Below are 14,937 nucleotides of genomic sequence, written 5' to 3'. Positions count from 1 at the left end.
CGTACGGTGCTACAAGATTATGCTGTCTAAAGATACTGGCTTGCTGACCTAAAATGCACCAAACATTGATGGTGTTGGTTTTTTTTCCAAGACAAAGACAAAGCCAAAAACAAAAACAACGCTTGTAAATATGAAGCTTTCAGTAATATTTTAGATTTTGATAAAAAAAAGGTTATACGGAAAATCGACCCCCCCCCCAAAAAAAAAACATAAAGCAAAGTATCGCCGTTATATTTAATAATGTCTTGGCCTTTTGGTCAAGATCAAAGTGTAGTATCTGTTCTTCAGATGTTGCACTTCTATTTTTTGTTCTCTTTCGGTGGAGGATAAATCCTTCACGACTGAGACAATTTTTATTTTTGTACCTTTTCTCCACGTTAAAAAACGACCCTGGTGTCTAACTCTGTCCCGTGGGGAGGCATAGTAAATAGGTATATATATATATATATATATATATATATATATATATATATATATATATATATATATATATAACTACTTAATTTACTTACATAAAATTAATATACAAAAGTATAGATTTATGCGTAAACTGTAAGTATTTACTTCAAAAGTGCTCAATAAGTAGGTAGAGCTAGTTAGTAAGTTATAAAATGTATATGTCGATTAAGCTACACTGAATATTCCGCGTTTCATCCACTCTAGGATTCTTCAGGCTTATGCGCATAAGCCTGAAGAATCCTAGAGTGGATGAAACGCGGAAGATTCAGTGTAGCTTTATCGCCATATACATTTTGTAACTTACTATATATATATATATATATATATATATATATATATATATATATATATATATATATATATAGTTATCCACGGATACATGTTTTGTTGTATCTACAGCTCATCAGATTATGCCAGGGTGCGAACATCCAACCATAGAGTCTATGATCATGCATGCGTACCACTACACTACAAGGCCTAGTTCGAAAATTTAAGCTATTTTATCGCCTTTAAAGTTATATCGACTTTTGTTGTTATTTTTCAGCGATAATTACATTCAATACGAGTTATCTCCTCCTCAGAGATAAGATTATCTAATCTTTCTTTCTATAAGACACGCACAAATACATTCCTGGTACTACCAGATTAGGCTGTCTGAAGATACTGGTTTATGGCCTAAAATGCACCAAACATTGATGCCATTTTTTTTTTGTTTTCCTTTGCAAAACTCAATCATGTTCTGCAAAGTCACAATCAAAAATTATTTTGTTTAACAAATCAAACATCATGATTTGAAAATATAAAGAACTTGAAGCATAAAAATGTTATTCCGAAATTAATGGATTCAGCATCAAATAACCTGAATTTTTTTTTTAAAGGTGGTCACCACTTATCAAGGCCCGGAAGCCACTCGGAGATAAGAGTTAGTGCGTGTACAGTATGTTAGTATTGGAGATTTGATAAAGTTTCTTACTTTAAGGGCGGGCCATCAAGAATTTGTTTATGTTGGACTTGAAGACATCCAGGTTGTAGTCAGGTGAGAAACAGGCAAACGGAACAGAGTTCCACAGGCGTGCACTTCTAAGAAAGAAGCTTTGTTCATGGAATCTACGTTTTGGTTTTGGCACAGATAAAGAGTGGGGAAATTTTTGGCAGTCGTTTCAGCTAGACGGGTGTTTTTCGTGAAATATTGGCGAGGGGGGACCAGAGATTGGAGTTCACACAAGCACTTGCCATGGAAGTAACGATAAAACAAAGACAGGCTCGCAACATCTCTCCTGATGTGGCAGCAGTACTCCATCCTTCGACGTTCTTGGCTTTTATATAGATAGAGAATTGAATCAGCAGTGAGATATTTTCTGGGGCGGTAGAAGAATCCTACCATTTTTCCAGTGACCTTGGCAACAGACTTGATGTATGTGTTCCATTTTCGGTCAGGAGTAAAGGTCAAGCCCAGAAGCTTATCAAAACATGGAGCTTCCCCTAGACGAGAGCCATCCATTTCAATTGATGCCAGATGGGGATCAGAGCGTTGATGATGTAAAGATAAGAGCTTGATTTTAGATGCATTAAAAGTAACCAGCCACCTCTTCCCCCACTATACCACGCGTTCGAGATACGAGGAGAGAGGATCAGAGAGAGCTTTGTCATTTACGGCCTTTGATTTGTTGCCATAGATGGTCGTGTCATCAGCATAGATGTCAACGAAAGATTTAAGTATGTGTTTTGGGAGATCATTGATGTAGATCAGGAAGAGAGTTGGGCCCAGGATGGACCCTTGAGGGACTCCAGCATTAATACTAAGGGCCTCTGATTTCTACCCATCAACCACTACTCTTATGAGCTTATCAGACAGAAATGATTTAATGATTGAGAAAACATTTCCAGTTATACCGTAGCTGGAAATCTTGTGAAGTAGGCCCTTATGCCATACCTTATCGAAGGCCTTTGATATGTCAAGAGCAATTGCCCTAGAAAGGAAGCCTTTGTCAAGAGATTCACTAATCCTATGAGATATAACTGTTAGCACATCTGCGGTAGATCTTGCAGAACGGAAACCATATTGCATGTCACTGAGAAGGTTATTTCTGCTGAGGTGGTTGACTATTTCTCTATTTAATACGGACTCCAGCAACTTACTCATGACACACAGGAGACTTATTGGTCGTTACTGAGAGGGAGACGAGTTATCACCTGAATTCTTTAATAAAGGGCATACTGATGAGGCTTTCCAGGTTTGACATACCGTAAAACGAGATATTCAAACCAACATTTATGTATTAATACCATAGTACCTTTAACGTACGTACATACGTGTGTCACGGTTTCCAGATTATAAATTATAATTATTAATTGTAAACAAGCAAGCAAACAGACGGTTTTATCATTAACTAGTAAAACTGAATACAAAGCGTTTAAGAAACAGTTTACACTTTTGGGAAAATAATAGAATAGCACGCTCTCTCGTGGCCAATAACTGATGTACTTGCAAAATTCACAGTGCATCTCTCTAAATTATTCGATCGGGAGATCCTATTTATTAAAAAAAGAAGATAGAAGGTAATAGGATGCTGCGAACATTAAATTATTAATATATGGGCTAATTTAATATTCGTAGCATGTTATCACCTTCTATCCTTTTTTATTAAATAGGATCTCCCGATCATTGAAGACGCAATGCAAAAATAAATAAATAAATAAATAATGTTACTTTTGAGGCGTACATGAAACTAAAATATATCATAGTGGTCTTCTTGTTAGGATCCAAGAGTAGTATGTGTTCTGTCTAAAGATGGTATAATGATATCGTGGGGTTTACGTTCGCACCGGGTGTCCATACAATGGAAATATGTAACAGACTCCTATAAGGATATTATAGACAAACCGAAAGAACCAAATATATTCTAACACTACATGAACTAGATTACTTACATAAATACTTTTGCAGTTTTATCAAAAGGGCTACAATAATATCGCGGGGTCTCCATTCACAGAAGCAATTATTTACATCGGAAATATGCCGCTGTGGAATTTCTACAAATCCTGTTAGTCATGAATCATGTATTAATACGATAGCGTGTGTGTTATTTTGTGTGTCATGCTTACATCTTTTTTCTTCCGATTGACTGTCATTTAATTGTTATGACATTCCATTTCTTGTAATAAATAATTTATCAAGATGTCATAAGTTTTCGTTTGGGTTTCGATTATAGCCGAAGGAACTTAAGTTATATATATATATATATATATATATATATATATATATATATATATATATATATATATATATATATTTGAAAATAATTTCTGACGAGGACGCATCACAGACCGTCTGAAACGCGCGTAAACGATTTCAAAACAAAACATTATTACAATGATCCAAACATAATTCTCAATGAAAAACCAAGACACGGAATAATAAAATAATGTTAAAAAATACACATTGTTGGTGACTACTCCCTTATTTTAATATATATATATATATATATATATATATATATATATATATATATATATATTACTGCCGTTTTATCTGCTTAGTTACACATATTTCGGTTACCGAATCATATCAAGGATCCAGTAACTTCATCAGACTTTACAGAAAAAATCTTTTTCTGTAAAGTCTGATGAAATTACTGGATCGTTGATACGATTCGGCAACCGAAACACGTGTAACTAAGCAGATAACGGGGTAATAAAATAATATATATTTTCTCTGCAATAATATTGAACACTTTTTTCATGTCTTTACTAATTACCATTTTTGCTATATGCATATATATATATATATATATATATATCCTGATTTGAGGCAATTGCCTGTCTAGCCGCACTGATGAGCTGTTAAATAGCGAAACAGTACTGTATGTAGATGACCATATATACGCGCGTGCACACACACACACACACACACACACACACACACACGCACACACACACACACACATATATATATATATTTCTTCATAAGTTTTGGATTCGGTTTCGATTAAAGCTGATGCACCCAAGTCATATGGATATTATATATTTTTTTTATTTTTGAAATCACAACTTTACATTAAATTGACTCTATAATAATATATACGTAATCTGTATGTATTAAAATATCATATTTAAGCGTATTTTATGCCAGGCGTCCCCTGCTAACTAAGATAAATACTTTTGCAGTTTTAACAAAAGAGCTACAATAATATCAAGGCGTCGCCATTTACGCTGAACATCTACAGAATGCCAACATCGATATATTACATATGAGTGAGTTCGCTGAAAAATTGTTCCAGTAAATATTTGAAGATATAAAGACCTTTAGACATAAAAGATTTTTTCCAAAATTAATGAATACGACGTTGAATAACCTGTAAAGAGTTAATATGACGTAAAATAAAACAAGCAAACCAAACTTTATGAATAAATATTTGAAGATATAAACAACTTGAAGCATAAAAGCTTTTTTTCCAAAATTAATGGATTCGACATTAAATAATCCGAAAAAGTGTTGATATGCCGTAAAACTAAATAAGGAAACAATACTAAACAAAACAAAACATTATTAATAAATATTTGAAAATATAAATTAAAACTTGATACGTAAAACCTTAGTTTTATAAAATTGCTGAATTCAGCATTAAATAACCGGAAAAAAAGTGTTGATATATTGTTAAACAACCAAACCAAACCAAACCAAACAAAACACTATTAATAACTATTTGAAGATATAAATAATAATAAAAAAAACAAAAAAACTTGATACATGCAAACTTTTTTCTTTTCAAAATTACTGGATTCGGCATTAAATAACCCAAAATGTTTGATATGCCGTAAAATTAAACTGCTAAACCTACAATTAACAAACGTAGGCACTTTTAAACAGCGAATTCAACTTAGTATTATTTTTTTCTCATGACCTAGTTGAACAAACAAACAAACAAACAAACAAACAAGCAAACAAACAAACGATTTTATCATTAACTAGTAAAAGTGAATACAAAGCGTTTAGGGGATATTTGACACTTTTGGGAAACTAAAAGAATAAAATATCACACTTTCAAAATTCAAAGTGCACCTCTTAGTTGAATACAGTTCATTTACAGATGAGGTCGCCCTGAACAAGCAGCCGTGACGTCTTTCTCCAAGAAACGCCTGAACACAAGTTTGATTCTGTCAGTAAGGTGAAGAACAAAGTGTAGTATCTGTTTTGATGCTACACTTCATCTTTTCTGTCCTCGGTCAGTGGAGGAGAAATCCCTCATGACTAAGACCATTTTTTATTTTGGTTCCTATCTGGAGTGTCCTTTGGGGATGAGCGGGATTTCCCCACATTAAAAACCGACCCTGTGTCTAATTCTACCCTCGTGGGGAGGCAAGTAAATAGGAATAAGTTGAGAAACAAAGTGTAGTATCTGTTCTGATACTACACTTTATTCATTTATTTTTTTTTTATATCTTTTTTTGTTCTCTATCAGTAAAAATAAAACAAACAAAAAATAATACAAGACTGAGGCAATTTTAATTTTAGTTTCAATCTAGAGTGCCCATTTTGGGGTGGTTGGATTTTTCCCATATCAAAAACTGGCCTTGTGTCTAACTTTGCTCTTGTGAGGAGTCGAGTGAATAGGAATAAGTTAATCTTGTATTATTTACATTAATAGGACATTTTTTATATTATTATTAGAATCCTTTGAGATGAGTAATTTGTATATTTTATTTATTTATTTGCGAACTGTTATCCTCACCTTCATATTTGTTGTTTCACCACGTTTCGGCCAACTAATGCTCAGTCCTTCGTCAGGGAGTGAACTGCGACTGGAGAGGAATGCTGAGTATCTTAAATGTATCCTCAGTAATTATTGCCTTCCATTGTTGTGATCGTTTAACCACGTTAATAATAAAATAAAATGCCATACGCTACGGACCCGACGATGGAAGACCAGATAAGGACAAAAACTTGAATTTATGAGACCATTTCTCTGCTGATGCCGTGATCTTAAGCCTTAGAGTGCAGAGCTACCCTTTTTTCCAGCCAAAACATGGCGAATTTGACGCCTGATGAAGTTCGGAGGTTATATCGGCCGAAACGTTGTGCACATAACACTCAAGATGAAAACTATTTGTCTGATTAATCGTAATAATCCAAACATTCATCAACCAAAAAATTCAGAACTGTCCATCGTTGGTATTGCAATCGGTATAGTTGATGTCTTCGTACCCAACACAAATTAGTGCATGGAGTAGTAATCAGGCCAGTTGAGGGCCACATATTGGTGCTGGTGACGTCGTCTTTTTATCCGAAGGTGTGACATGGAACTGAGTCCCGCTGACACACATATGACCTTCCCGCAGTCACTTTCTCCCAACAGCACCTAGGCAGTAACTTAGTATCAACATCTGAATTTAGTCTGAGTTCCTTTTCGAATATGTAGAACGGCATAGCAAGGCCTTTACTTGAAATACTCTCAGAGACTACTACTGGATGAAGAAACTAGGTTTTCATGGCGCTGAGATCCTCGTGCAGACCGGGAGCTAAACAATTTTTAGAAAACAAAGAACATTTCCGGCTTGGTTAGATCTTTGTCTTTGTCGGGGAGGCTTTTGGCTTTCGTTAGTTGATTCATTTGAGTCTTTGTAACAATTGTCTAAGGAATGGCAAGGCCCTTGCTGGAAATACTCTCGGAGGCTACTATTGTTTGAAAGGACTTGGTTTTCATGGCGCTGTGACCATCGTGTAGACCGTGAGCTAACTATTTTTCCTGAAAACAAAGAGCATTTTCGGCTTGGTTAGATCTTTGACTTTGTTGTGAAGTTTCTTGGTTTTCGTAAGTTGATTCTTTGTGATTCTAGTCTGAGGAATAGTGAAGATATGTGTTCACCGATTTTTTTCATAGTTTCTACTTTGACGCTCTTTTGAATAGCCCTTATTCCTTTCCGGTTACATTAGAAAGTTGACTTTATTGCGGAGCTTCTTTGATTTCCTGAAGCGTTTCTCTTGGGCGTTGGCAATAAGTAAACCAGTCTTAAGACTTTTGTATACGCCCTTCTCTCTTGCAGAATACTAATCCGTTGCTGCTTTAATGAGATATTTGACTTTGTTACGCAGTTTTGGCTTTTGTAGAATGGTTCTCTTGGGCCTTAGCAGTAAGTAGTTAAGCCATGCACCTCTTGTATACGTCCATATCTCTTACAAAATCCGTATTCTCTTGTCACTTTGATGAGATATTTTTTTTTTCGGAGCTTTTCGCTTTCGTAAGGTGGTTTTCTTGTGACGTGGCAGTATATATTAGATTGGTCAAAAATAATGTCGCTTTTTGACGTTCAACTTCAAGTAAAAAACGACATTGTTTTTGCACCAACCTAATAGTTCAACCTTACGTCTGTTGCAAAAATTTGTAGCCTCGTCGCAACCTTTTCGTTATGTCATGATCCTTCCTGCTAGGCACTGATTTGATATTCCCATAGCAATTATCCAATTTTTCACTCATGCTCTGCAATATATTCCTGGAGCACTTACTGGGAGCTAAGGTGTCTGACATTTTTACTCCTGCCAGAATCATGTGGATGAAAATATATTTATTAGGTTTGTGTAGGCTGCTTGGTGCATTTCTAATGCGTATAATATTAAAGCAATTTATAGAAGGCAATACAATGCAGAGATATAACGGAGAGATACGAACAGAAGCAAATTAAGTCACATAACTTTAAGATAACTTAATTATCTCCAGTTCGTATCTATCCGTTTCACCTCTGCGTAATATTGCTCTCTATAAATTTCTTTTTGTATATAAAGTTAGTTTACACACACACACACACACACACACACACACACACACACACACATATATATATATATATATATATATATATATATATATATATATGGTTTTCAGAATGTGAGAGATTGTATATAATAAATTCCACAGCCAAACAACGTCGCATGACAGTCAAAGAACCGGAAATCCAAGACTCGAGTTTCACCCTCATTTGGGCTCATCAGTTAGACAATCCGAACTCAGGATTCGAAACCCGAGCCTCTTGCATGTAAGGCAAGCACTCTACCAACTGAGCGAACGCCCTGCACACAAGAATTTCTATTAACCAACACAGATCAAGCAAACCGCGCCGAAATCCGATTGTGAAATGAACCTACTATATATATATATATATATATATATATATATATATATATATATATATATATATATATATATATATATATACTGTTTTAACAAAAACCAAGACTTCAAAGAATGTGTTGATAGCAACAAATATTGTATTTCGTCGTTAGTTACAATTGTTTCAAGACTATTCGGAAAAATTCAAACATTATGCCGTTTTAAAATTTTCAAAAGAATAGCCTTTCTTTAGACTTATTAAATGTAAAACACTTTGACAATAAAACATTATGGAAACCGTTTCTCTTATAAGGAAAAAAAAAACAAGCGAAAATATTTTACCTATATCGTATCCTTGTAAAGTATTTTTAAAGATTTATATATTTACCTATTTTCGTATCTCCATTTAAAAAAAAAATTCAAACAAAATATCATACAATGTTACCATTAATTACCTATGTAATATATTAATTTAATATGTTTTAATAATACTATTCATTGATTTCAAAATTAAATTTCTTTGTTTCTTTATTTAAATTGTTTTTTAAATCCGGACTAATCAACTAAGTTATATTGTTACGATTATATGTTAGTTTCGTATCTGAAATTTGCTTTGTAATTAATATTTACAAAAATATCATCTAACCTATTTATGTGATTTAAGAAAAGTTTTTGTTTAAAACTTATTCAATAAGGAAATAAAGTTTAACATTAGTTTATACTTAGTTCATTCTCATTCTTCATTTAAAATTAAGGATCTCAATCTATTTTTATTTATTTTTTTAATTTTCTTTCGTTCTTTCCTATTAAGATTTACGATTATCGGATATTTTAGATGTAGAAAGGGAGATAAGTATAGACATGAGAAATAAAAAATAAGAAGAGAGTAAGCATAGACCGGGGAATCGAAAAGATGTAATCCGTGTTTATATAAATAAATAATTTAAATGAAATAAAGAAATAAAGAGATTACTGAATTAATTTTTTCAATATTTTTTTAAAAGCCGTAGTGTTGGTGTGTTAGTGCGACAACGTTCCATATATATATATATATATATATATATATATATATATATATATATATATATATATATATATATATATATATATATACTAGCAAAAGTATCCGTCGTTGACTGGGTCCAAAAACAGCCTACAGAAAATGGACTCTGATTTATGAAAGTATGATAGGTTATAAAAAGGAAGGGTTGTAATGAGATAGCTTCGAATTTGGAGGCATCAAAACCAAAGCAAAATATGATGAAAGTAAAAATAAAATAGATAAACCCCATAATTTATTATACCATACCTGTTCACACTGAAACACTTATCACAATATTCTGTGGATTTATATTAAAAAAACCTTGTTAAACTTTGTGACATATTTCCATTCTATGGAGGTCAGGTGCGAACGAACACCCCATAATTTTATTATACCATATTTCTTCAAACTGAAACATAATTATCAAAGTATACTTACGCAGATAGATATGAAAAGTCTTTATTAAAGTTTGTGCCTTGTTCCATTCTATGGAGACCAGGCGCGAACGCAGACCCCACAATTTTATTATACCATCCCCATTTAAGTTAAAACATATTTATCAAAGTATTATTATGTATATCTATATCAAAAACACTTGTAAACGTTTATTTTTAATTTTTTTATTTTTTATTTCTATACTTTGTGGACCAGTTGCGAACGCAGACCCCACAATTTTAATGAACCACTGTTCTGTCAGATCAAACATAACCATTCCTGTGTCTCAATACATCTTCTATCATTATATGTAATCACGTTTTTTTAAACAGTCAACCATATAGAAGCCTATTCGTGACACACACACATTCAGCTTTGTAGTGTCTGTAGGTATTTAATTATTATAGTAAAAAAATAATTATGACAGCCCCTTTAAGAAATACGTTTCTTATCGTTGAGCACTTTCTGTTGAATAAAAGTCGGTCAATTTAGCTCTTATGCGTAGATCGTCGTATAACGACTTGATCACTGTCTGTCTGACGTAATGAACATTTAATTTAAAATGTTTAAAATTCAACGCTATTTCACACGATTAATGGTAGCCGAATGGATACGGCCTCCGCTAATCGAGCCAGAGATGTCTCGTGTCGCGGGGTTCGAATCGTTCGACTGGTAGTAATTGTGACACCCTGCACTGAAGAATCCCGAAAGGATGAAACACTAGTGTCTGTAGGTATTTAATTATTATAGTAAAAAAATAATTATGACAGCCCCTTTAAGAAATACGTTTCTTATCGTTGAGCACTTTCTGTTGAATAAAAGTCGGTCAATTTAGCTCTTATGCGTAGATCGTCGTATAACAACTTGATCACTGTCTGTCTGACGTAATGAACATTTAATTTAAAATGTTTAAAATTCAACGCTATTTCACACGATTAATGGTAGCCGAATGGATACGGCCTCCGCTAATCGAGCCAGAGATGTCGCGGGGTTCGAATCGTTCGACTGGTAGTAATTGTGACACCCTGCACTGAAGAATCCCGAAAGGATGAAACACTAGTGTCTGTAGGTATTTAATTATTATAGTAAAAAAATAATTATATATATATATATATATATATATATATATATATATATATATATATATATATATATATATATATATATATATGTATGTGCGTGTATGTGTGTGTGTGTCTGTGTATTCAAAATAGTAATATACTAATATTAACATAAACTTATAAATATTTATGGATTCAAGACCATTCTGAAAAAAAAAAAAAAAAATTCGATACGAAAAATAACTGAATGATGCAAAATAACTTTTTCGAAAATCTCCAGAACTCTCGAAGAGAAAAGTATAAATTTTGAAAACTTGAATTTGGATTAAGGGGAAACTACTCATGCTGATCAAATAAATTGTTTAAATCCGTTCCGTGTAATGCTCCCTATCTTGGGTTGAGCATATCGGGAAATGATATACAAACTGCCATAAGCGTATTGAGCGACGCTCTTTGTATAAACAAATCGAGCAGAGGCATCAGCCGTACTGTGTACTTGTTAGAAGCCTTGACTGCCATTTGGGAGGTCGGGTTTCGATCCTGGCTTGAGGCAATTGCCTGTCTAGCCGTACTGATGAGCTGCGAAACAGTACTGTGTGTGGACGACTATATATTTTTATATATAATATTTTTATTTATTTTTTTATTTTTCAAACAGTAATCTAGGTACACTCGTGTTTCGAGTTTCATTAACTCTCATCAGCGTAGCTCAACTGTTTCTAAGGATCGAACTTCGGACTATGTTTCCACAGTCCGCCCACGAAACCTAGATGAATTTACTGTTTATTTTTATCGCTTATAACTTTTGATTTGTTGTTGTTGTTTTTTTGTTTTTTTTTTTCAAACGATAGATTCGGTTAATAATGCCTTCGCCTCGAAGCAAGATTTTTAGATTTACACTACTGTATGTGGATGACTATATATATATATATATATATATATATATATATATATATATATATATATATATATATATATATATTCCACATACAGTACTGTTTCGCTGTTTCACAGCTCATCAGTGCGGCTAGACAGGAAACTGCCTCTATCCAGGATCGAAATATATATATATATATATATATATATATATATATATATATATATATATATATATATATATATATATGAGTAAAAATAAAATAAAAATACAAGCGATGGTTGACGTTATGTTATTTAAGAAGGAAACCCGAGAATTAATAAGATAGTAATCAACGTTTCGTCCCTATTTCAGGGGACATCATCAGGATTTCGTAGAAAAAAATGTAGAAGAAAAACGATTTTTTCCTTTTTGACTCGCATGTGGTCTGTAATCGTTTTCTTCTACATTTTTCCTACGAAATCACGATGATGTCCCTTGTAATAGGGACCTTTCGGGTCAAAATGGCTAAAATTGACACTTTTATGCTTATTAAAAAAAAAATTGATGCCTGGATTTTTATAAAACTTTCTGAAAAGTTGTAAATGATTTATATATAATTTTGCTTTTCTATATTTCGCGATAACTCTTGGGTTTGCCCAGGACCTCTTTTAGAGCTAATAACTCTTTGGGACTATTTTACCATATTTGTCCAAAATTTTGTGTGTGTGCATATTTAGCAGTTTGGATGGTGCTGAACACAAATTTTAATATATTTAAGGCCTTGAAGACTGTTGGGGCTAAATGTGTGTGTGGGGGGACAAATGATGGACTTAGTCATTTCTTTTTTTGCATGGTGCCGAACTCAACTTTACATATGTTAAGGCCTAAAACTGCACCGTTTGTTCATTTTCATTAGAATTTGACGTCCCCTAGGGACTTTTGGTCTAAATGAGTGGGGGGGGGGCAAATGCTGAACTTAGTCATTATTTTGCATGCCTCTTTCATTGTGTACTCACGGGGGATCATGCATGCTTCACTTTTTTGGCTAAAATTCAATACTGACTTGCAGAAGACCATCTGGGTGGGGGACTACAAGTTTACATTCCAGTTAATTTAAAAAGAGACGTGGATGAAATTAAAAGCAAATAAATTCAAGAAATGTAACAAGCAAACACTTTATATACCAGGTGCAATGCTTCAAGCAAACTAAAATACTTTTTTAAAATGAAAAAAAATGATTACCTGTGTTTTATATCCGGAATTATAAAAACCATACTTCCGATTTGTAATCCGTCAAAGATGGTGCAAACATACAATAAATTGAGGATAAAGATTTGATAGCGCCCGCATCCACCGATGGCTTTTATGACGTCATCATACTTCATGATCCTCTTGTTATTTGAAAATCGAATTGAAATTTATATTAAAACAATTGCAGTATGTATATATTAACGATTGCTGTATGTATACGTAAATAGTTGCTGTATGTAGATGTTAGCTGTTGTTTTACGTATATGTTAAATGTTGTTTTATTCATATGTATAGTGTTGTTTTATGTAGATGTATAGTGTTGTTTTATATAAACGCTAAATGTTGTTGTATGTATATGTTAGTTGTTGTTGTTGCTGTATGTATATGTTAAATGTTGCTACATGCATATGTTAACTCTTGCTGTATGTATATGCTAAATGTTGCTCTCTGTATATGCAAACTGTTGCTATATGTATATTTATTTGTTGTATGTATATGCTAACTGTTGCTGTATGTATATATTAAATGTCGTTGTATATATATATATATATACATATATATATATATATATATATGTGTGTGTGTGTGTGTTAACTGTTGCTGTATGTATACGTTAAATGTTGTTGTATATGTATATGTTGACTGGTTCGGTATGTGTATGTTAAATGTTGTTGTATGTATATACTAACTGTTGTTGTATGTATACGTTTACTGTTACTGTATGTATGCGTTTACTGTTTTAGCTTGTATAATCGGAAGGATATAAAATTTTGAAAAAAAAAAACATAAGATATGCTTCGTTGGAACTTTCAGGTAGCTCTCTCAGAAGGGCAACATAGAGATGGTTTAGCAAATTGAGTGACACATAGATATTTCGGACCACTTCTGCTGTCTTCAACTTCTCGGGGTCCTGGATATGACCTTAAACTATATCCGATGGGAAGGCCCCAGCTTGCGGGCTTTGGGGAGTGTGGAGCCACCCTTTAATTGCTATTACTCCCAGGTCCACTCTGATCCGGAGTGGTAGTGCCTATTAGGGTCCCAACTATGGGTTAAATAGAAACCGACTTAAAAAAAATATATATTTTATTAAAAAGCTTTTCTTCAAAATCACTGGATTCGGCAATAAAACAATCTGAAAAGGGTTGATATGCTGTAAAACAAACAACCAATCCACATCTCAGAGAGTTGTATACACATTTTTTAGATTTCATCAAAATAGGATATATTTTGAGTTTTAAGGAAGGTTCTGCACCTGTAGCTCTCTTCGGGATTGATATAAAAGACTTTGGTCCAATTCACTTGTCTTTCTCAGAAAAAAAATTTACATTACTTTAGATTTTATGTAGATTGTCTTACTTTTCATGTAGACATTGATATTTGTATGTAGAAAGTAAAATATTGTATAACACACACACACACACACACACACACACACACACACACACACACATATATATATATATATCCTACAATTTTATATACAGCACAGTCATGTTGACACATCGGTCCTCGCCAAATCACCGGTTAAGCAACGTTGAGCCTGGCCAATACCAAATTGCTAACCACTTGGGAAGGCGAGGCGCTGTATGTCCTGCGAGGTAAAAATATCAGGTTGGGAAATTGGCGCAGTCTATCCTTCTCTCGAGGATAGATGGACTTCTCTTAAGCTGTAGTAGGCAAGCCATCTAGTAATGGCATCACGATAAAAAAAAATACCCTTGA

At 33.4% G+C, this 14,937-nt stretch overlaps 1 protein-coding gene and 1 pseudogene across 1 annotated transcript in view; one reads left to right on the top strand and one right to left on the bottom strand.

The window, feature by feature from the left end:
- The window catches only part of LOC145247516 (organic cation transporter protein-like), a 58,555-nt gene extending 44,859 nt beyond the window's left edge, over positions 1-13,696 (bottom strand). Inside the window, exon 1 of the mRNA XM_080109331.1 lies at positions 13,204-13,696. Coding sequence (XP_079965457.1) covers positions 13,204-13,346 — 143 coding nt within the window. The 5' untranslated portion in view covers positions 13,347-13,696. The remainder of the gene's footprint in view (positions 1-13,203) is intronic.
- LOC145247658 (U2 spliceosomal RNA) lies at positions 238-391 on the top strand (annotated as a pseudogene).
- Positions 13,697-14,937: the final 1,241 nt, after the last annotated feature.

The sequence above is a fragment of the Euprymna scolopes genome, chromosome 25 (genome assembly GCF_053919585.1).
Source record: "Euprymna scolopes isolate OS-2025 chromosome 25, ASM5391958v1, whole genome shotgun sequence".
Lineage (NCBI taxonomy): Eukaryota > Metazoa > Mollusca > Cephalopoda > Sepiida > Sepiolidae > Euprymna > Euprymna scolopes.
The sequence above is the reverse complement of the archived record's forward strand: the minus strand, read 5'-3'. Positions and strand labels throughout refer to the sequence as shown.